The sequence below is a fragment of the Heloderma suspectum genome, chromosome 4 (assembly GCF_057233095.1).
Source record: "Heloderma suspectum isolate Gila_16-S chromosome 4, 16-S_ref, whole genome shotgun sequence".
NCBI lineage: Eukaryota > Metazoa > Chordata > Lepidosauria > Squamata > Helodermatidae > Heloderma > Heloderma suspectum.
The window spans coordinates 12908756-12933753 of record NC_139461.1 but is presented as its reverse complement, the minus strand read 5'-3'; the positions used below and the strand labels follow the sequence as shown (position 1 = coordinate 12933753).

The 24998-nt window shown below is 42.3% G+C and overlaps 1 protein-coding gene across 7 annotated transcripts in view; it reads right to left on the bottom strand.

The window, feature by feature from the left end:
* TRAPPC9 (trafficking protein particle complex subunit 9) overlaps positions 1-24998 on the bottom strand; it is a 579153-nt gene that overhangs the window by 374353 nt on the left and 179802 nt on the right. For all 7 annotated transcript variants that reach the window (XM_084848692.1, XM_084848698.1, XM_084848699.1 and 4 more), the window contains exon 19: positions 19993-20103. In XM_084848692.1, coding sequence (XP_084704818.1) covers positions 19993-20103 — 111 coding nt within the window. The remainder of the gene's footprint in view (positions 1-19992; positions 20104-24998) is intronic.

The window sequence follows — 24998 nt, the reverse complement described above, 5'->3', positions numbered from 1 at the left end:
GAGGCCTTAGAATGCTCCAGTGGTTCTGGAGACACAGGACCGACCAGGCTCCAGACTACTTGGAACAGGCAGAATTTGAGCTTCAGCTTCAGTATCTGTCCTTCCAATGAGCACTCAGGGTTGATTTCCTTTAGGATTGACTGATTTGAACTTCTTGCAGTCCAGGGCACAGGATCAGTCAAATCAGTAGCTGCAGAATCGCCTTTCGGTACCTGTAGTAAGTACTTCCAGGATATGGCACAGAGTCTCTCGATCAATAACAGTAAGTATCTGCAGGGTCCTGGAAACCAGGTCACAGCATGAGGTAAGTAGTTGCAGGACTGGGGTGGATGCATGTGTCTAAAATGCAGGTAGCTGTGGGTTGGAGTGCATAACCCCAGAACAGTAGAATCTAAGGGACAGCTCACACACTGCTGCTTGAGGATGATGAGTAGCTGCAGTGTCAGAAGGACCTGATCCTGAGCTTGCTGGGGAATTAAGCCAGTCTTTTCTCATCCAGCAGTTCCTGTAGGCTTCTGACTGCTGCTGACTGAACAGGTAGGTCTCTTTTGGGTTTGTTAGCAGACCCTCCTCTGCTGTAGGTCCCTGGCCTTCGAGGAAGCCCAGCTGCTCTTCTCCCCTTCTTTACCTTCCAGTCTTAGTTACTTTTGGTGGCTCCGCTCAACCACTCTTCATGAGACTCTTTCCTCCAGCTCCTTCTTTCCTCCTCCCTTGAGCTTCTAGCCTTCAGGCTTTTATCCTGTGCTTCTGCCCCAACTCTTCCTCTTCCCGCAGAGTCCTGGACCCATTCAAAGAGCCCCTGTCCTGATTCCCTTTTCTTCTGTTTAGCCGACCGTAACTGCAGTTGGCTACTGCTGCTAGGCAACTAGGAATACCTAGGGGACTGTAAATGACCCCTGATGCCTCCTCACAGTAGATCAAGGACTAATTGACATCATCATTTTTGCCACTTATTACATTAATCAAGGACATTTTGAATGTTTAAAGTGCTTACATACATTTCCTTATGATGACATTACTAGGTACCATCAGTACAATTATCTACACCAAGAGCTGGCAACCCGTGCAGCACCTTCTCTGCTTGTTTTGTGGCCCCTGCCACCCCACAAAGTACCACCAGCAAATTTCTGCAGCACAGCAGCAGAAAAGCTGCATTTCCCCTTCAAAACAAGGCATGCATGAGCACACGCCTTCTTTTAATGGCAAACCACATTCTTCTGGGAGCACAATTTCTCTTTAAAAGCAAGTGTGTGCTCACCGAGCTCCTTCTTTTAAAGCAGAAATGCTGCTTTTTTGCTGCCGTTACTGTGTCATCAAACTTCAGCTGCACTTGGGGGGGGGGGGTCTGGGGGGGGTGCAGGGCCTGGTGGATAAAAATTGGGCCAAAGACCCTCCAAAGTTGCCCACCCCAATCTATACATTGCACATGGGGGAACTGACACCTGAGATACAGTGGCTTAAAGCCATCTAGTGATTTTATGGCAGGGGTGTAATTTGAATAGAAGACTTCCCAGCTCATATTCTTAGCCACCACACTACACCAACAGTTAAGATCTTTGTGAAAAATCAACACATTTCTCACGTACCCAGCAACAACCAGTTTTTATTATGTGTTTCTTGAACATCACAACACATTACAGAAGGTATTTTTATCTGCAAAATTTGGCCAGGTAAAGCATACACATAAACCAGGGAAGAGGCACTGAGAAATCACAATGAGGAAAGTGTAACTGTAATGGTTTAAATCCTTTCCCCAAGAATGAATTCCACACTAAAGTGACTGCCCCAAAGAAAAGTTATGCAGTAAGAAGCAACTTTGAGATAACACAAGGGTCATACTGCTTCCACAAAACTCCCGACTATGATCCATAATCAATTTCAGACCCTTAAACAATTTTCAAAGTTTGCCTCCCAAAAAAGCCACAGCCACCTAGAAACTGATAACCAGAGCACATTTGCCTGGTGAACTGCATAGAATCATAGAATAGTGGGGTTGAAAGGGGCCTACAAGGCCATCGAGCCCAACCCCCTGCTCAATGCAGGAATCTAAGTCAGAGCATCCCTGACAAGTAGCTGTCCAGCCTCGTCTTGAATGCCTCCAGTGTGGGAGAGCCCACTACCTCCCTAGGTCATTGGTTCCATTGTTGTATTGCTCTCACAGTTAAGACGCTTTTTGTGATGTTCAGCCGGAATCTGGCTTCCTGTCACTGGAGCCCATTATTCCGTGTCCTGCACTCTGGGATGATCCAGAAGAGATCCTGGCCTTCCTCTCTGTGACAAACTTTCAAGTACTTGAAGAGCGCTATCCTATCACCCCTCAGTCTTCTCTTCTCAAGGCTAAACATGCCCAGTTCTTTCAGTCTCTCTTCATAGGGCTTTGTTTCCAGTCCCCTGATCATCTAATTGCCCTCCTCTGAACCCTCTCCAGTTTGTCTGCATCCTTCTTAAAGTGTGGTGCCCCGAACTGGACACAGTACTCCAGATGAGGCCTAACCAGTGCTGAGCAAAGGGGAACTAGTACTTCACGTGATTTGGAAACTATACTTCTATTAATGCAGCCCAAAAGAGCATTCACCTTTTTTGCAGCCACATCACATTGTTGACTCATATTCAGCTTGTGATCTACAACAATTCCAAAATCCTTCTCACTTGTAGTGTTGTTGAGCAAGTCTCCCCCATCTTGTATCTGTGCATTTGGTTTCTTTTTCCTAGGTGCAGAACTTGGCATTTATCCCTATTAATGTCATTCTGTTGTTTTCTGCCCAGCGCTCCAGTCTATCAAGATCACTTTGAATTTTGTTTCTCTCTTCCAAAGTATTAGCTATCCTGCCCAGTTTTGTGTCATCTGCAAATTTGATCAGCATTCCCTGCACCTCCTCCTCCTCCAAGTCATTAATAAAAATGTTGAAGAGCACTGGGCCCAGGACTGAGCCCTGCGGTACCCCACTCGTTACCTCTCCCCACTTTGAGAAGGTCCCATTGATAAGCACACTTTGAGTCTGATTCTGTAGCCAACCATGGATCCACCTGATAGTTGTTTCATCTAGCCCACTTTGAGCTAGTTTGCTCATCAGGATATCATAGGGCACTTTGTTGAAAGCTTTGCTGAAGTCAAGGTTATTATGTCCACAGCATTCCCACAGTCCAAAAGAGAGGTGACCTGATCAAAAAATGAGATCAGATTCATCTGGCAGGATTTGTTCTTGACAAATCCATGTTGGCTTCGAGTAATCACGGCATTGTTTTCAAGATTGATTGCTTTATCATCTGCTCCAGAATTTTCCCAGGGATTGATGTCAGACTGACTGGTCTGTAGTTCCAGGTTCCTCCTTTTTGCCCTTTTTGAAGATAGGGACAACATTAGTCCTCCTCCAATCATATGGCACTTCACCCATCCTCCATGGTTTTTCAAAGATAATAGACAGTGGTTCTGAGACTTCTTCTGCCAGTTCCTTTATTACTCTAGGATGCAGTTCATCTGGCCCTGGAGATCTGAACTCATTCAAAGTAATTAGGTGTTCCTTGACTATATGCCTATCGATCTCAAACTGCAATCCTGCCTCTTCAGCCTGTAGTTCGCCTTTGCCAGGGGGGTCATAGACCCTCTTCTGGGAGAAGACTGAGCCAAAGTAGGAATTAAGCACTTCTGCCTTTTCTTTGTCATCTGTTATCATTTTGCCATCCTTATTTAATAGCTGAACCACCATTTCTTTCCTCTGCCTTTTACTATGCACATATCTGAAGAAAGCCTTTTTGTTGCTTTTAGCATCTCTCGCTAATCTCAGCTCGTTCTCACCTTAAGCCTTCCTCATGCCATCCCTGCAATTCTGTGCTACCAGCCTGTACTCTTCATTTGTAGCTTGGCCTTCCTTCCACTTCCTGTATGTGTTGTTTTTTGTGTTCAGGTCATCTCTAAGCATTTTGTGAAGCCACATTGGCTTCTTCTGTTGTCTTCCACCTTTTTCTCTGGTTGGAATTGTTTGTATTTGTGCCTCTAGAATTTCCTTCTTTAAAAACTCCCACCCATCTTGGACTCCTTTTCTCGTTAGAGTTGCTTGTCATGAGACCTTACTTATCACTGTTCTGAGTTTATTAAAATTGGCTTTCCTAAAATCCAGGGTATGCGTTTGGCTACACTCAGCTTTTGCTTCCTTTAGAACCAAGAACTCAAGTATAACATGGTCACTTTCCCCCAGAGTTCCCGTAACTGCTACGTTATCCACTAAGTCATCTCTGTTGGTTAAGATCAAGTCAAGGATCCTCTAGTTCCTTCCTGTACTTTCTGTAGGAGGAAGTTATCAGCAACACAAGTCAGGACTTTCTTGGAGGGGCCATGTTTTACAGAATTTGTCTCCCAACAAATATCAGGGAAACTGAGTCCCCCATTACTACTACATCATGCTTCCTTGAAACACTGGCAATTTGCTTTTCAAAAGTTTCATCCTCATCTTCTCCTTGATTGGGTGGTCGGTAGTAGACTCCTCGTGTGACGCAGAGTGGTTGGCGGCAGTATTGCAACCAAAACTCTCCCCACGACCTGAGTTCGATCCCAGCGGAAGCTGGATCCCAGGTAGCCGGCTCAGGTCGACTCAGCCTTCCAACCTTCCGAGGCCAGTAAAATGAGTACCCAGCTTGCTGGGGGAAAGGTAGTCACGACTGGGGAAGGCAATGGCAAACCACCCCACTATCGTCTGCCATGAAAAAGCCAGCGAAAGCAGCATCCCTCTAGGAGTCAGCAATGGCTCGCTGCTTGCACAGGAGGAACCGTTCCTTTCCTTTCCATTTATTTTAACCCAGATGCACTCAATGGGGCTACCAAGCTCATCCTCCTGTATTTCTGTGCAGGGATATGTATTTTTCACATATAGTGCAACTCCACCTCCCTTTCTGTTCCTCCTGTTCTTTTTGAACAGGTTATATCCTTCAGTTGCTGTATTCCAGTCATGGGAGTCATCCCACCAAGTTTCAATTACACCTATCAAGTCCTAATTTCCCTCCCATATTAAGAGTTCAAGTTTGTTCTGTTTGTTTCCCACACTCTGGGCATTAGTATATGGACATCAAAGACCATGTGCTTTATATAGGCTTTCTTCCTATGTTTTTGAAGACTATTATTGGGTGCTGTTAGAGCTGTTCTCCCCATTGTGGTGCATGAGCCTTCATCCATTGTTACCCCCAACTTTACGTCTCCCTCCCCCATAGGATTCAGTTTAAAGCCCTCCTGATTAACACCATGACACCCCCCCCCCCCAGCAAAGGTAAAGTACAGGCTGAAGGGGCAGGATTGCAGCTTGAGATCAATAGTCAAGGAACACTGAATTACTTTGAATGGGTTCAAATCTCCAGGGCCAGATGAACTGCATCCTAGAGTAATAAAGGAACTGGCAGAAGAACTCTCAGAGCCACTGTCTATTATCTTTGAGAAATCATGGAGGATGGGTTGCCAGATGATTGGAGGAGGGCTAATGTTGTCCCTATCTGATTAGCTTCTGTTCTTCACTTTGCTGCTGCAGTTCCACCATTCTCACCAAGAACTCTTCATGTTCTCTAATTCCCTGGAGGATCAACACTCGCTGCTCCAGTCCTCTTAGTTTTTCTTCCAGCATCGTGATCAACTTGCACTTGTTACAGGTGTAGGTCATGTTGATCTCAGGCAAGAAAACAAACATTGCACATACTTAGCAGGTTACCACCACTGGACAGTCTTTTCCTTCCATAGTCTCTTTTCCCTTTATGTTTCTAGCTTTCTGATTGTACTGGAATAGCTTGTCCTTTGTCCTCTATTCACTGGAGGTTAACAACAGAGTCCCACTGGTATGGCAGTGTGTGTTACAAGAAAATGATTAAAAAAAATAAAAATTACAGTATAGATTATATTAAAACACACAGTGCTTCAAATGATTCTCTCTTCACAACATTAAATAAACTGATCATGGCACACATTCCAAAGTCTAACTAGAAAAAGAAGTGAATTGAAAACACTAGATTTAGGCAAAGTAACTATGAATTTACAATACATTAATCAAAGATATTATAAATTTGGGAATAAAAATTCAAAGCTTTTGGCTAATTATATTAGAAATAAATAAATAAATAAATAAAATATCAGCAATTAAAAATGAGAAAGGAGAAAAAGAATATCACATAGTAAAAATAAATTAAGTTTTTCAAAGACCTTAAAAATATTTATACTGCATTCTCCCCAAACCTAAACCAAATAAAACAGTATTCGCAATCCAATATAATCAAGAAATTTACTGAAGAACACAAAATTCTTTCAAACCAGAAAGTAACTTCTCAGGAACTCCATGAAACAATTAAAAAAATTAAGAGTAACAAAGCACTGGGCACAGATGGTTTTGATGGAATTTTTCATAAAGTATTTGAAGAACCTCTATCCCCATACCTGATGAACGTGTTTAACCATATTTTGGGAAACAATCCAATTCCAGTATCTTTGCAAACATCAAGAATAATTGTCATACAAAACCAGGTAAAATCCAAATGTTCTAAATGCCTATAGACCAATAATTCTATTGAACCAAGATTATAAAACTTTTACAAGCTTCCTAAAAAATAGATTAAACAATCTGGCCCCCAATTACATACATAAAGACCAATTTGGATTTGTTCTAAATAGGGAAATAGCTGATCTTATAAGATCCTTCAATATCATTTATTATAGTACCAAATTTAAGACCATAAACCATTTATGAACCATTTATAATTGCTTCCCTGGATGCTTCTAAAGCATTTGACAAATTGGAATGGCTCTTTTTACTTGAAGTGTGCAGACGTCTAGATATGGGCACAAATTTTATCAATATACTTCACAGACTATATGATTCCATCAGGTAATAATTATGGCTAACAACTATGATTCACTACCAATCAATATACAGAGAAGGACAAAACAAGGTCGTCCTCTTTCCCCGTTACTTTTTGCTTTTTAAATACAACACCTGGCAAATGCTATCAGAAAGGAACCATCAATAGGGTTCCAAATCAATGGGCAAGAACACATTATTAATTTATACGCAGATGATATAGACCTAACTTCGTCAAACCCCAAAAGTGAGTTACCAAGGGTACTATAAATCATAGCAGAATATGGAAAACAGGCAGGTTTGATGATCAATTACCAAAAATCGAATATTCTAAGTCTGAACATGGGAGCTGACAACAGAATGGAACTGAATAAATTGTATAATATCCCCACATGTTCTTGTCATGGAAATCACGTATGACAGGTAAGACTCCGAGGCACTTTCATTCAAAGCTTTATTTTCACAAGACAGAAACACACACAGCTGTGGGTGACTTGCAAGAGGAAGCCCCGAGGGCTGGACACCACCAGCTGTTATAGCCTAGGGTTACATAAGTATCTGCACAAACCACTCCAGATATGGCAAGGCACAACTGGTTACACAGGCATACTTCATTGTTAAGCATATTTCACTGTTAAGCATACTGAGCAGGTGCTCCCTCTCTGTCTCCATGCTCCAGCAATAGCATTCCAAAATTAACTCAGCCACTTCCTTTCTGTCTCGACATCCTCACTGTCATCTCAGGATGTTGTTGTTAAGAGGCCACATTCAACATTCTTTAAACATAAAATACCTGGGAATCCAGTTATCAGGCAAACTGCAAAAGATTATTAAACTGAACTACAGGCTCTTATTCTGACAGACAGCTTGTTAAGAGGGTGGACAAAACTCAATTTATCATGGTTAGGGAAGACAGCAGCTGTTAAAATGACAATTTCGCCCAAACCGTCTTATCCATTCCAAACCCTTCCAATTCACCTGTCAGATGGTTACCTGAAAAAATGGCAAAAAGTAATTATGCAGTTTATTCACAAAAATAAAAACCTAGACTCGTATATAATGCACTATTTCAACAAAAATAAAGCAGGGGGAATCAGGATACCTAATATAGAAATTTATTATGCAGTTTACCAAATTAGGCAGCTGCTGCAATTTATAAATCAAAAGGGGGGATCTGGATTCACATGGAAAGAGGCCTGAAATGTATAGAAGAAATACAAGGCTTGATATACAGAACAGTTAAAAAAAATTAAAAACCCTCAAAGAAATAGAAAATCAATTCCTTAAGTGTACTTTACTAGTTTGGCATGAATGGAAAAATAAACTCACGCCTGACCGCACTACCATTATCCCCATTCTGTTACATCCCTTGTTTTACAACAAAGATAAGTTACAACAATTCCAGTTATGGGGCTCGAAGGGTTTATATAGGATTACAGTTCTATACATGACATTAACCCCTAAAACAGGAAAATCAATCACAACTCAACTACAGGAAGTAAAATTCAATTGGATGCAAATACATCAAATTCTCCATTTTTCAAATAATCTAGCCATTAAGGCACAAACAGTATGCCCAGTAATGGAATTTGAGACATCAGTAGTAAAGGAAAACACAGAAATCAAAGGAATAACCTTAGTCCTGTATGGGTTTATCTCTGATTTGCAATTTGGAAATACAGAAGGGACCAAACATGGGGAAAGGATCTGGGCATGGAAATTGAACAAACAAAACGGATAAAATTATGGCGACAATGAAATCTATTTCTACAAAAATAAAAGAAAACACAATTAAAATTTTATACAGGTAGTACTTAACACCACAGAAGTTAAGCCAGACATACAAATTAACTACCTAAGTGTTGGTAGAACTGCGATATGACTGGTACATTTTTTCATATGTGGTGGTCATATGTCGTTATACAACAATTTTGGCAGGAGATGTTTGAAGAAGCTGGAAAAATAACAGGGCAAGTGATTTATCTGTCTCCAGCTATGGGTCTGCTCTCAATGTATGACAAAGCTGACGACAAACTACAAAAAAAAAAATACTGACTTTCTTATGAGCAGCAGCCCAGATGGAAATTGTAGGAGTTAGCAAGGAACAAACAAGCCCACATTACAGCAATGGCACCTCAGGGTTTGGTCAATCACTCTTATGGAAAAGCTGACCCAAGTCAAAAGAGCAACTAGGAATGTTAACTATAAACATTTATTTATTTATTAAATTGATTACTCACCCATCTGGCTGGTCACCCAGTCACTCTTGGTGATATACAACAATAAAAACAGTTCAAAACAATAAAATTCTACATTAAAAACATCACATTTCTAAAACTACCCTAACCAACCCCAAATGCCTGCCTGAACAACCACGTTTTTAATGCGTGGCAGAAGCTCATTAAAGAGGGGGCATGGCGGAGTTCCCTAGAGAGGGAGTTCCACAGAGTGGGGGCCACCACAGAGAAGGCCCTCTCCCTCATCCTCACCAGCCCAGCTGTCCTGGCTGATGGGACAGAGAGAAGGCCATCCGAGGCTCATCTTGCTGAGCGGCCTATCTGGTATTGCTGGAGGCGCTCCTTGAGATAGGCTGGGCCAGAACCATATAGGGTTTTAAAGGTCAAAACCAACACCTTGAATTTGGCCTGGAAAACAACTGGTAACCAGTGTAGCTCCTTCAGCACTGGAGTGATGTGATCCCGCCGGCGGCTGCCTTTATTCAGGCAAGATCACATCACTTTATAACATCAATTTATAACTTTTATTATTAGGCACAAGGAAACATTAAAACCTCCACAGACTCATGGTCAGTTATGGAAAGATTTGTCAAGATAACAGGATATGAAGGGAGTAGGATAAATGAAAAGAATATACATCAGACAATCTCGGTATTGTAATATAGGATATTGATATCGGATGTAGTCAATGTATTCCCAAGTTGTCACTGTGTATTAATGTTTCATTTGTTTAAAAAAAAATCAATAAAATCCAATGATTCTCTTTCCTGGATGGCCTCAGATGAGCCAATATTTTATTGTACTATCCATAAACAACAGCAAGATTAATGCTCCATATTCAATTTATAGCAACATAATATTTATGTGCCACCTCTGGCTTACTGTGTCACAGAGCCCTTGGCTACAGGGCCATTTGTTGTCAAATGGAACTGCTCAGTGTTTTTATATACAATCAAAGAAATAATCTGTTCGCAGTGAAGAAGAGAGGAAAACAAACTTTAAGAAAGGCATGCCTAAAAATCAAGATATATAATTGTGTCAGCATTTCCATAAAAATGTGATACTACAGTTGACTGCTCACTTTTCCTTTTGCAGTGAAGATGCAACTGCAAAACGTCTTTCTGAGCACATACACAGCTAGCCTTTTGGTGCCCAATCTGGTTAACATGTTTTCAGATTAGAAAAAAATAAAATACTTAACCATTCCGAAATAGATGTTAGCAAAGGAACTAATCAGTAGTTCAAACAGAATTGTCCAAGCACAAAAAAGCAACAACCACAAACCATCTAGTTAAGACTTCTTTTTAAAACCTTGTTGACTAATCACACTTAAAATCTAAGAACATAAGAACGTAAGAAGAGCCATGCTGCATCAGACCAAGGGTCCATCTAGTCCAGCATTCTCTTCACACAGTGGCCACCCAGCTGTCGACCAAGAACCCACAAGCAGGGCATGAACGCAACAGCACCCTCCCACCCATGTTTCCCAGCAACTGGTGTACATAGGCTCACTGCCTCTGGTACTGGAGGTAGCACATAGCCATCAGGACTAGTAGCCATTGATAGCTTTTTCCTCCAGGAATTTGTCTAACCCCCTTTTAAAGTCATCCAAACTGGTAGCCATCACTACAGCCTGTGGTAGTGAATTCCATAGTTTAACTCTGCGCTGTGTGAAGAAGGACTTCCTTTTATTTTATCTGTCCTGAAGCTCCCACCAATCAGCTTTATAGGATGACCCCGAGTTCTAGAATTTTGAGAGATGGAGAAAAATGTATCCCTATCCACATTCTCCACACCATGCATAATTTTGTTTATCTATCATGTCTCTCCTTATCCTCCTTTTTTTCCAAGCTAAATAATCCTAGCGGTTTTAATCTTCCCTCATAGGAGAATTGCTCCAGCCCCTTTTCTGCACTTTTTCGAGCTCTACATAGGGATGGCAGAGAATTCCACCACGGATTCCAGTGAGTTCTAAAGAATCCGGCCCCACAGAATCCGTGGCGGAATGGCCTCCTGCCCCCCCTGCGGAATCCCCCAGGATGGAACTTACCTGAGGCGGACGCGGTGGAGGCGGTTCTGGCAGCTGGGGTGGCTGGTCTCCTGGCCGGCTGCAGCTGGGTTGCTGCGGCCGCCATTGCCATCTTTCGTCTTACGGCGGCCGCCATTTGCATTCCCTATTTTTCGCCATTATAGCCTATGTAAATATTTACGTACGCAATTACAGCGAAAAATAAGAGAAACGCAAATAGCGCCCACTACGTTATTTGCGGTTCCCGTTTTTTTACCGTAATTGCCTATGTAACTATTTACGTAGGCTAGAATGGCGAAAAATAGGGAATGCTAATGGCCGCCGCCATAGCCGCCACCATTTGCGTACGCTGTTTTTGTTTGTTTGTTTGTTTTTTGCCCAGCCGTGATAGGCTACGTAAAGACTTACGTAGCCTATCACGGCAGCCTGGCTGGACGCAAATGGCTGCTGGTACAGCGGCTGCCATTTGCGTCTGCACCAGCCAGTCCGCGGCCGGAAATCCAGCTGCAGACGGCCCTGGCCGGCTGCTCCACGGAACAGCTGCAGAGCAGAGCCAGCCGGGCAGGATTCCGGGGGAGAGGACCGGATCGCCTCCCCCCCGTCGAGGATTCCGGGGGGAGAGACGGAGTGCCTCCCCCCCCCCACGAACACAATCCACGAAAAGGTAAATTACTTTCGTACATCGCTAGCTCTACAATATCATTTTTTAGGTGTGGTGAGCAGAACTGGACACAGCATTCCAAGTGTGGCCACACCATAGATTTGTATGGGGTAATATGATATTGGCAGTTTTATTCTCAATTCCTTTTCTAATTATGCCTAACATGAAGTTTGCCTTTTTTACAGAGGCCGCACACTGGGTTGACATCTTCATTGAGCTGTCCACCACAACTCCAAGATCTCTTTTCTGGTCGGTCACCGCCAGCTCCGATCTCATCAGGCTATACTTGAAGTTGGGATTTTTTGCCCCAACGTGCATTACTTTTCACTTGCTACAACTACTTTGTAGCCAAATAATAGTGCAGAAAAGCATTTGATAGAATTAACAAGGATGTCAATTTTTAATATTCTTCTTAATCAAAATCTCTTATAGCATGCAAAGTTCTCTGTTACTTCTTTAAATTATCTGCTCTGTCCTTATGATTCAGTGGCTTCCTCTACTATAACAAATATAAATACACAAGATTAAACTGCTAAAAAAACACCCAACCATATTAATCCACAGGCAGCAAACAGTTCCCAAAGAATATTTTTTTTATTTATTTATTTATTAATTAAATTTATTAATCGCCCATCTGGCTGGTCACCCAGCCACTCTGGACGATGTATAAAGCAAATAATAAAACAGTTTAAAACAATAAAATTCTACAATAACAACATTTTCTAAAATACCCTAACCCACCCCAAATGCCTGTCTGAACAACAACGTTTTTAATGCACGGCGGAAGCTCATTAAAGAGGGGGCATGACGGAGTTCCCTAGGGAGGGAGTTCCACAGAGTGGGGGCCACCACAGAGAAGGCCCTCTCCCTCATCCTCACCAGCCCAGCTGTCCTGGCTGATGGGACAGAGAGAAGGCCATCCGAGGCTCATCTTGCTGAGCGGCCTATCTGGTATTGCTGGAGGCGCTCCTTGAGATAGGCTGGGCCAGAACCATATAGGGTTTTAAAGGTCAAAACCAACACCTTGAATTTGGCCTGGAAAACAACTGGTAACCAGTGTAGCTCCTTCAGCACTGGAGTGATGTGATCCCGCCGGCGGCTGCCTTTATTCAGGCAAGATCACATCACTTTATAACATCAATTTATAACTTTTATTATTAGGCACAAGGAAACATTAAAACCTCCACAGACTCATGGTCAGTTATGGAAAGATTTGTCAAGATAACAGGATATGAAGGGAGTAGGATAAATGAAAAGAATATACATCAGACAATCTCGGTATTGTAATATAGGATATTGATATCGGATGTAGTCAATGTATTCCCAAGTTGTCACTGTGTATTAATGTTTCATTTGTTTAAAAAAAAATCAATAAAATCCAATGATTCTCTTTCCTGGATGGCCTCAGATGAGCCAATATTTTATTGTACTATCCATAAACAACAGCAAGATTAATGCTCCATATTCAATTTATAGCAACATAATATTTATGTGCCACCTCTGGCTTACTGTGTCACAGAGCCCTTGGCTACAGGGCCATTTGTTGTCAAATGGAACTGCTCAGTGTTTTTATATACAATCAAAGAAATAATCTGTTCGCAGTGAAGAAGAGAGGAAAACAAACTTTAAGAAAGGCATGCCTAAAAATCAAGATATATAATTGTGTCAGCATTTCCATAAAAATGTGATACTACAGTTGACTGCTCACTTTTCCTTTTGCAGTGAAGATGCAACTGCAAAACGTCTTTCTGAGCACATACACAGCTAGCCTTTTGGTGCCCAATCTGGTTAACATGTTTTCAGATTAGAAAAAAATAAAATACTTAACCATTCCGAAATAGATGTTAGCAAAGGAACTAATCAGTAGTTCAAACAGAATTGTCCAAGCACAAAAAAGCAACAACCACAAACCATCTAGTTAAGACTTCTTTTTAAAACCTTGTTGACTAATCACACTTAAAATCTAAGAACATAAGAACGTAAGAAGAGCCATGCTGCATCAGACCAAGGGTCCATCTAGTCCAGCATTCTCTTCACACAGTGGCCACCCAGCTGTCGACCAAGAACCCACAAGCAGGGCATGAACGCAACAGCACCCTCCCACCCATGTTTCCCAGCAACTGGTGTACATAGGCTCACTGCCTCTGGTACTGGAGGTAGCACATAGCCATCAGGACTAGTAGCCATTGATAGCTTTTTCCTCCAGGAATTTGTCTAACCCCCTTTTAAAGTCATCCAAACTGGTAGCCATCACTACAGCCTGTGGTAGTGAATTCCATAGTTTAACTCTGCGCTGTGTGAAGAAGGACTTCCTTTTATTTTATCTGTCCTGAAGCTCCCACCAATCAGCTTTATAGGATGACCCCGAGTTCTAGAATTTTGAGAGATGGAGAAAAATGTATCCCTATCCACATTCTCCACACCATGCATAATTTTGTTTATCTATCATGTCTCTCCTTATCCTCCTTTTTTTCCAAGCTAAATAATCCTAGCGGTTTTAATCTTCCCTCATAGGAGAATTGCTCCAGCCCCTTTTCTGCACTTTTTCGAGCTCTACATAGGGATGGCAGAGAATTCCACCACGGATTCCAGTGAGTTCTAAAGAATCCGGCCCCACAGAATCCGTGGCGGAATGGCCTCCTGCCCCCCCTGCGGAATCCCCCAGGATGGAACTTACCTGAGGCGGACGCGGTGGAGGCGGTTCTGGCAGCTGGGGTGGCTGGTCTCCTGGCCGGCTGCAGCTGGGTTGCTGCGGCCGCCATTGCCATCTTTCGTCTTACGGCGGCCGCCATTTGCATTCCCTATTTTTCGCCATTATAGCCTATGTAAATATTTACGTACGCAATTACAGCGAAAAATAAGAGAAACGCAAATAGCGCCCACTACGTTATTTGCGGTTCCCGTTTTTTTACCGTAATTGCCTACGTAACTATTTACGTAGGCTAGAATGGCGAAAAATAGGGAATGCTAATGGCCGCCGCCATAGCCGCCACCATTTGCGTACGCTGTTTTTGTTTGTTTGTTTGTTTTTTGCCCAGCCGTGATAGGCTACGTAAAGACTTACGTAGCCTATCACGGCAGCCTGGCTGGACGCAAATGGCTGCTGGTACAGCGGCTGCCATTTGCGTCTGCACCAGCCAGTCCGCGGCCGGAAATCCAGCTGCAGACGGCCCTGGCCGGCTGCTCCACGGAACAGCTGCAGAGCAGAGCCAGCCGGGCAGGATTCCGGGGGAGAGGACCGGATCGCCTCCCCCCCGTCGAGGATTCCGGGGGGAGAGACGGAGTGCCTCCCCCCCCCCCACGAACACAATCCACGAAAAGGTAAATTACTTTCGTACATCGCTAGCTCTACAATATCATTTTTTAGGTGTGGTGAGCAGAACTGGACACAGCATTCCAAGTGTGGCCACACCATAGATTTGTATGGGGTAATATGATATTGGCAGTTTTATTCTCAATTCCTTTTCTAATTATGCCTAACATGAAGTTTGCCTTTTTTACAGAGGCCGCACACTGGGTTGACATCTTCATTGAGCTGTCCACCACAACTCCAAGATCTCTTTTCTGGTCGGTCACCGCCAGCTCCGATCTCATCAGGCTATACTTGAAGTTGGGATTTTTTGCCCCAACGTGCATTACTTTTCACTTGCTACAACTACTTTGTAGCCAAATAATAGTGCAGAAAAGCATTTGATAGAATTAACAAGGATGTCAATTTTTAATATTCTTCTTAATCAAAATCTCTTATAGCATGCAAAGTTCTCTGTTACTTCTTTAAATTATCTGCTCTGTCCTTATGATTCAGTGGCTTCCTCTACTATAACAAATATAAATAAACAAGATTAAACTGCTAAAAAAACACCCAACCATATTAATCCACAGGCAGCAAACAGTTCCCAAAGAATATTTTTTTTATTTATTTATTTATTTATTAAATTTATTAATCGCCCATCTGGCTGGTCACCCAGCCACTCTGGACGATGTATAAAGCAAATAATACAACAGTTTAAAACAATAAAATTCTACAATAACAACATTTTCTAAAATACCCTAACCCACCCCAAATGCCTGTCTGAACAACAACGTTTTTAATGCACGGCGGAAGCTCATTAAAGAGGGGGCATGGCGGAGTTCCCTAGGGAGGGAGTTCCACAGAGTGGGGGCCACCACAGAGAAGGCCCTCTCCCTCATCCTCACCAGCCCAGCTGTCCTGGCTGATGGGACAGAGAGAAGGCCATCCGAGGCTCATCTTGCTGAGCGGCCTATCTGGTATTGCTGGAGGTGCTCCTTGAGATAGGCTGGGCCGGAACCATATAGGGTTTTAAAGGTCAAAACCAACACCTTGAATTTGGCCCGGAAAACAACTGGTAACCAGTGCAACTCCTTCAGCACTGGAGTGATGCGATCTCGCTGGCGGCTGCCTTTAATCAGGTGAGCCGCCACGTTCTGTACCAGCTGCAGCTTCCGAACCGTCTTCAAGGTTAACCCCACATAGAGCACATTACAGTAGTGTAAACGAGAGGAGACCAGGGCATGTACTACCGATGGGAGCAGATGGTCGGGAAGGAAGGGGTGCAGCCGCCGTATCAGATGGTGTTGATACAGCGCTGTTCGGCTCACAGCTGACACCTGAGCCCCCGTGGGCAGCTGGGAGTCCAAAATGACCCCCAGGCTGCGGACCTGGTATTCCAAGGGTAGCCGTACCCCATTCAACACGAGGTCAACATCCCCCAGCCTCCTCTTGTCTCCCACCAAAAGTACCTCGGTCTTGTCAGGGTTCAGCTTCAGCTTATTCCTCCCCATCCAGCCACTCACTGTCTCCAGACATTTGGACAGGGATTCTACGGCCAACCTTGGTGAAGATTTGAATGAGAGGTAGAGCTGTGTGTCATCCGCATATTGATGACACCGCACCCCAAAGGAGGTTTGGGGTGCGGTTAAGGAGGATACCATGGTCAACGGTATCAAAAGCTGCCGAGAGGTCGAGGAGAACAAGGAAGGAGCATTCACCCCTATCCAGAGCCCTCCTCATATCATCCACCAAGGCGACCAAGGCCATTTCTGTCCTATGCCCAAGCCTGAAGCCCGACTGAAATGGGTCTAGATAATCGGTTTCTTCCAAGTGTGCCTTCAACTGCATCGCCACCACCCGCTCAATCACCTTGCCCCAAAATGGCAGATTCGAGACTGGGCAAAAGTTGTTTAGAACCTGGGGATCCAAGGAGGGCTTCTTTAAGAGCGGTCTTATCACTGCCTCCTTGAGGGCTGATGGCATCACATAAGGTTGCACAATGTCTTTTCATCGGTAGAGCTAGAGGTGTTTGTTTAGAAGCACCCTTGGTGTTAAGATTCATTCATTTATTTTAACAGATTAATATACTGCTTGCCACATTTAAAAAAAAATCTAATCATTTTCTAAGATCACAGAACATCCCATTTAATGGAAATGCTGTTCCTGGCATAACCTTAAAATGCCTTAAAAAAAAAAAAAGGATGTATGTTATACTTCAGCAGGAAAAATGACAATTCCATTACATCACAGATGTGCCATCTGACACGCTTGATTCCTCCCCATCCACCCCCAACATGCTTTACTTCTCTACACCCATGAAATCTGGAAAATGTAACTGATGTTGCTGAAGCTATATTTATGCAGTCTACTCCTTTCCTAAATGCTACTATTTCCCTTCTCTCTTTATAAAATATACTATAGCCTATACCTTTAGAAAAATGTGGTACACCTTGACCTCAGTTTTCACATTACCACCTATTTTGTCTGAATGGACGATGTTTTTATATAAACATTCCTTTAGTGAAGTGAAAGCAATTCTGATGAAAGTGAAGCAAACTGCCAGCTCAAGTAGATTCATTTCTCCTTTTCTCCCCCCTATATTAGGAAATACATTTATTTGGTAGCAGCTGCAGTGTGGTTGTTAAAGCATTTGAGTATATAATGGGCAGGGGATACAACCTATTTTTCAAAAAGAAATCTCAAGTATAATGACTTTTCCAGTTAGTCCCTGAAATCTGTTTACCACACATCCATAAAAAACACTTTCATAACTCATTTGAGGTGAACCACAAAAGACAAATGATAGGGCTGATCTACTCAGATCATCACTTTGATAAATCTTTTCACTAACAAAGTAGTTCAGGACTATTCAGTGCCAGCCATTCTGGGCACAGAATTTAAATGGTTAGGTAAAATAAGATATAATACCTTCCACTTTTAATTACAAATGGCTATCATGAACTTGATTTTAATAGTTAGATAAGCAAGTGCAAGATTGAAGTGGAAGATTGAAGGCAAAAGGAGAAGGAGACGGCAGAGGATGAGATGGCTAGATAGCATCACCGATGCAATGAATATGAACTTGAGCACACTCCGGGAGACAGCGGAGGACAGGAAGGCCTGGCGTGCTATGGTCCATGGGGTCACGAAGAGTCGGACATGACTGAACGACTGAACAACAACAAAACAAGTGCAAAGCATAATAAATTACCAAATGTGGGTTTGCATGGTAACGTATCATACATGGTAACTTTGAATATCTTCATTAAAAACACATTTGTAAATAAAAAATCAAGGCAATAAGCCAAAGGGATAATGATTGTAATCGTAACATTTTTATATGCAAGTCTGAAAACTCCTCCAATCCTAAACAAAAATTCTTTTTGAGTAGCATTTTAACAAACCTGACACTAATGGGAGCGTTTGCACATAATGCGAAACCACCTTTTTCCATCCCCAGATCCCCAAATGTTGTTAGACTAAAACTCCCACCACCCCAACTATCCAACTACAGTTCATATCTGGAAATGATGGGAACTGTAGTTCAACAACATCTGGGAGTCCTAGGCTGGGAAAAGCTGTACTAAAGAATGGCTTACTGTTATGAAGACAGGTCACAGAAAGCCTTGGGCTTGCATACTCCTCCCTCCCCTCTCTCCTTCTAACACAGCTGCAAGAAGATTAGACGATTCTGTTTCCATTTTAGGTTGACCAGAGTTTAGCATGTCATCTGAACCCTAAACTCTGATTAATGTTAACTACGGTTTGGTCAAACTAGTCAGCTTCATAAGCCATACTTTGAAGCTGACTTGTTTCAACAAACCATCGTTAAGATAAGCCACAGTCTATTCGGCTTGCACGACATGAGAAGTTGCACTTAATCAAACACAGAAGCAAAAGCATCCAAACTCCTCCCTGTGGCTGCACCAGAGGAAAACACAGAAGCACACAAGCCCAAGATTCCCTATGGCTTGTTCTCATGAGTCCTATTGAGATTAAGTGTGGAAACTTCAGTTGAAAAGATCAACTACAATCTTAAACAACATCTGTGATACTAGGTGCAGAACGAAAGAAACTAACACTGAGTTTTGATTTCAGACATCCGAGTCTTCTAGGCAACTGCATGAGCTAAAATGCCCTACTGATGCTATGTTTTAAAAACATACTTTTAGGGCTTTTAGACAGACGTAGTCATACAGAACTTTCTGTTTTATATTCCACAGTGTGAGGAGTTCAGTTCTCACTTTGTGCCTTTGAATGAAAAAAATCCACTGAACTTGTACTGTTAAATATTCAGATCTTCTTTTATAATGCATATGCAGATTTGATATCAGGCACTATGGCTACTACTCCCTTAAAATATGGATACCTATAGGAAGTATTTGAGTAATATTCTACCGTGCAGTTTATACAAGAAGAGTTCTAGGCCTATGATTTAGGAAAGTAATTGTTCAACATTGAAAGTGAGCAAGAAGGATGGCGGGAGAAGTGGTACATGCCTAATATGTTGTTACAACCATATCCAAACTTGAGCCTTTAAGCTGCATACACATTTAATGTTTTAAAAATGTATTCGATTTTAATGTACAAAAATAAGCACCCAAAAGATACTTAGGGGGAACACAGAGCTGATTCCCCACTCCCAAAGAAGCTATGATTAAAAAATTTTGTTGCTTTTTGTTTCCCCAACCCAGTCATCATCTACATATTGTTGTACTTCAAGAAACTTACTAGTACAAAAGTAAATTGTGGTGAGAAAATACAATAAACCATTCAAATAAAGATATTGTGGACTTGTCATAGTTGTTAAAGGGACAATAGCTAGTAACCACATGCACTTCTGAGCTTCAGGCATTCAAGATGGGACATAAATATAACATATAAACAGGAATAACTGTAAAAGAAGAGGACGCAATAAAGCAACAGAGCTATGTTTTTAAACTTACCGTTGGCATTCTCCAGCATGCAGAACTAGATCTTCATTGTTCTTTGCACTAATTGTGAGTTCATGTTCTGTTGAGTTGAACACATCAAGAAGTAGATGGCACTGGCGGGTACTATTTGAAGAGATCAAAATAAGCAATATTGAGACTTTAATAATCCCTCATAGAGTTATGGTATAGGTAATTATTATAAACCCTCTGCTTTTGCAGTATGCTTCTTACACCAATCACACACATTTATATTACATTGTCAGAGGTGCATGATATAGAAGTGGATTTCTTGCACTATCACAAACCTAGACTAGCACTGGATTAATGAGTTGCCTGGATATGTGAGTTATTTAGACTGCTTGGAAGCACATTTTATTATATTTACAATCAGGACCTTGTAGGAAGAGATCTGATACCAAGTTAGCATTCTTTTTTAACACAGCAAATCTCTGTACCTCTCTTGCTATTGCAACTACCACTTAATATTTTAGCAATCATGTTGTAGTCACTGTGCAGAACATTAAACCTTCTTGGTCCCTGTCCCCAAGTATATACAATATAAAGACCATGTTATGTGGGAGATCCATGCTTTAATAATCACCTTGTTGTAGTCACAATAAGCATAGTAGAGGGAAGAATGTGCAAGTTAAAGTGAGGATTTTAATATGTTAGTGTTTGGAACCAGACGACAGCATTAATGGAATAATTAATTCCATTAATTAAGGCATAGTATAAATGTATGGTGTCATGCATGTGATGTTGGGTTTAAATAACTCTGCTTTGGATTATGGGGCATACAGTGCCCTTTAACTTCTTAATTCTGAGGTAGTCTTAAAATATATTTCCGTGACAAAGTGAGTCAAGAGCATGTGCATGTCTGACATTTTCTAAGTTTACTCAGTTAGTCATTTTGAGAAAGCGCAAATCTTTAAAGAATGAAAATCTATTGCACTGCTATCATAACTTCATAAAATCTTTAATCACTGAAAAACTTTGCATAAGCACACGAATGTATAAAACATTTATCATGGGAATAAAAAAGAAAAAAAACTAAATTCAATAGAGTACAGGAGATGAGATAAGATGAGACGAGGCAAGTGCTATTGCTTTATTCATTAGTAACACTAAAATAGAAACTCATAAAATTTCATTGAACCAAATGACAGTCTACTTCAGTTTGGAAAGAGGCAGACTCGCTGGGCTTTTGCCATAAGGAGAAGCTGCTGAATTCCACCAATATGTTAAGATATTCTACTTATTATATATGACCTATATACACTGAGAGCCAGTGTGCTGTAGTGGTATAGTGTTGAACTGGGACTCGGGAGACACTGGTTCTAGTCTCCACTTGGCTATGAAGCTCAGTGGGTGACTTTTTTGTGAACCGCCCAGAGAGCTTCAGCTATTGGGCGGTATAGAAATGAAATAAATAAATAAATAAATAAATTTGGGCCCATCACTGATTCTCAGCCTAACCTACCTCACAGGGTTGTTGTGCGGATAAAATGGAGAGGAAGAGGATTGTGTAAACCACTGTGGGCTCCTTGGAGGAAAGGTTGGATATAAGTGTAACAAATAAATAAATAAACCATGATAGAAGGTCTTTTCTTTATATAGGATAGCATAAAAATAAGCTAACCAGCAGCTGTCTTCTTCTACCAGTTTTTTCCCTCCCCTCACAAGCCACTGGCTAAGCTGCTATGACGTCTTGGAACATTCATGAGCACTGTAACTACTGACAGGAATGGTTCCATGACAGATTACTAAAAAAAAAAAGACCATTGCTTCTATGACAAGGACAGTGATTTTGTGAGCGAAATCTTCACATGATAACTAGGAACAGGAATGACTGTGTATTGCTTACCGGAAATTGAAAGGCAGAGAAATGGAAAGCAGGATAGGCAGGTGGGCTGGACTGGGAAAATGAGCTAGAACAGTGGATGGAAGGTGGGGAAGCCGGGAGTGAAGGAACAGAAAGCCCAGCGAGGATGTGTTGTTCCAATGGGACAAGCAATAATCCTCCAATAAATGAAGCTGCAGGACCAGAACAACTAATGGCACTGGTTTCAAGTTTATAGGCTTGCCACAGGTCTTTGCAACTGGAGTGGTCCCTTTGGGTCAAGGAACTGGAATCTTTAGTTACAATTCTGCCTAAGCTCTGGTGAAGACCAGTGGTCAAAAAGCTGACCTAAGAACGATACGAAGTATGGGAAACAGAGAGTCTTAAGTCCAGTCACAAGGACCATATTACAGGACTAGGGCTTGAAACACTAGTTAGGGTGCAATCCTATGGGGATAGTCATCCACCTTTGAACTTGGAGGCAACTGACTATCCAATGTGGGGTGGGTGAAGCACAGAGGGGATCCTCTGCTCTGGCCACCCTGCATTTGATAGATTTCAGCCGATTTCAGCTGTCTAACCGGAATGCCTCAGAGCGGGGGGGGGGGGAGGCCAGACGGCACAAGGGAAGCGTCGTAATGGCGCTTCTGTGGTCCCCTCCCCATCAGGAAAGCCCCCTTTTCGACCACTCCGTGCTACTCTTCCAAGTGCAGAGCCAGAGACGAACTGCGCTGCCTATGAGGCAGTGGGGGAGGGGGGAGGAAGTCAGATTTGTGAGAATCAACCTTGGAGCGCTGGCACTGAACTCAGTTCCCATAAACTGAAAGATCCTATGGCCGTCTTGACAATGTCTAGCATCCATAGGATTGAGCCCTTAGAGAGCTTTGTAGCACCAGTAACTAAAGGTTTAAATACAGGGAGTGAAAAACAACCTTTCCTGTGAATATACACATTCAAATTATATATACATTTTAAAATGTGCACTGACTTGCGTTATGGTTAAGACATAGCTAAAGGGGGAAACAAACTGGAAAAATAATGGTTAGGACTAAAGATGTAAAATTTCCAGAACTTTTGAAGCCATGGAAAAATACCGGGTTTTATCGGGGTGGGGTGTGTGTGAAAAATTGGACATTTTTGAAAAGTTCAAAAATAAGCAATACTTATTTTTTTTAGCACTCCAAAGACAGCCTTTCCCAACCTGATGCCCTTCAGCTCCAATCAGCATCAGGCAGCACAGCCAATGGTCAGGAATGCTGGGTACTGTAGCCCAAAACATACAGTGGGCACCAGGTTGGGGAGGGCTGCTTTAGGAGCACAAAGCAACCTTTCTGTTCTTACAGTTATTTTATGTATGACTTAGTTTGCTCATAACATTATCATTATATTTTTAAACTTTTAAAAGTAAACTCAGTAAATTTGTAATTGCCCGAATAGATTTGTTGCTGTTGTTCAGTTGTGTCCGACTCTTCGTGACCCCATGGACCATAGCACGCCAGGTCTTCCTGTCCTGTGCTCTCTCCCAGAGTATGCTCAAGTCCATATTCATTGCATCGGTGATGCTATCTAGCCATCTCATCCTCTGCCGTCCCCTTCTCCTTCTGCCTTCAATCTTTCCCAGCATCAGGGTCTTTTCCAGGGAGTTTTCTCTTCGCATTAGGTGGCCAAAATATTTCAGCTTCAGCTTCAGTATCTGTCCTTCCAATGAGCACTCAGGGTTGATTTCCTTTAGGATGGACTGATTTAACCTCCTTGCAGTCCAGGGGACTCGTAAGAGTCTTCTCCAGCACCACAGTTCAAAAGCATCGATTCTTCAGCGCTCAGCCTTCCTTATAGTCCAGCTCTCACAGCCATACGTTACTACTGGAAAAACGATAGCTTTGATTATACGAACCTTTGTCAGCAAGGTGATGTTCTTACTATGCTGTCTAGGTTTGCCATAGCTTTCCTCCCAAGGAGCAAGCGTCTTTTAATTTCATGGCTACAGTCACCGTCTGTGGTGATCTTGGAGCCTAAGAAAGTAAAATCTGGCACTGCTGCCATTTCTTCCCCTTCTATATGCCAGGAAGTGATGGGGCCAGATGCCATGATCTTCGTTTTTTTAATGTTGAGTTTCAAACCAGCTTTTGCACTCTCCACTTTCACCCTCAACAAGAGGCTCCTTAGATCCTCTTCGCTTTCTGCCATTAGGGCGGTATCGTCTGCGTATCTGAGGTTGTGGATAATTCTCCCAGAAATCTTAATTCCGACCTGTGATTCATCCAACCCGGCGTTTCTCATGATGTACTCTGCATATAAGTTAAATAAGCAGGGTGACAATATGCAGCCTTGTCGTACTCCTTTCCCAATTTTGAACCAATCGGTTGTTCCATGTCTGGTTCTTACTGTTGCTTCTTGACCCTCGTACAGGTTTCTCAGGAGACAGGTAAGGTGGTCTGGTACTCCCATCTCTTCCAGAATTTGCCACAGTTTGTTGTGATCCACACAATCAAAGGCTTTAGCGTAGTCAATGAAGCAGAAATAGACATTTTTCTGGAATTCTCTTGCTTTCTCCACGATCCAGCAAATGTTGGTGATTTGACCTCTAGTTCCTCTGCCTCTTCGAAACCCAGCTTGTACTTCCAGTAGTTGAAGCCTAGCTTGTAGGATTTTGAGCATCACCTTGCTGTCATGTGAAATGAGTGCAATTGTACAGTAGTTTGAACACTCTTTGGCATTGCCCTTCTTTGGAATTGGAATGTAAACTGGTCTTTTCCAGTCTTGTGGCCATTGTTGCATGTTCCAAATGTGTTGGCATACTGAGTGCAGCACTTTAACAGCATCATCGTTTAGGATTTTAAATAGCTGAGCTGGAATACTGTCATCTCTGCTAGCTATGTTGTTAGTAATGCTTCCTAAGTCCCACTTGACTTCACTCTCTAGAATGTCCGGCTCAAGTTCAGTGACGGCACTATCATGGCTATCAGGGACATTCAGATCTTCCCTGTATAGTTCTTCTGTGCATTCTTTCCACCTCTTCTTAATCTCATCTGCTTCTGTTAGGTCCCTGCCTTCTTTGTCCTTTATCATGCCCGTCTTTGCACAAAACGTTCCCTTGAGATCTCCGATTTTCTTGAAGAGATCTCTAGTCTTTCCCATTCTGTTGTTTTCCTCGATTTCTTTGCATTGTTCATTTAAG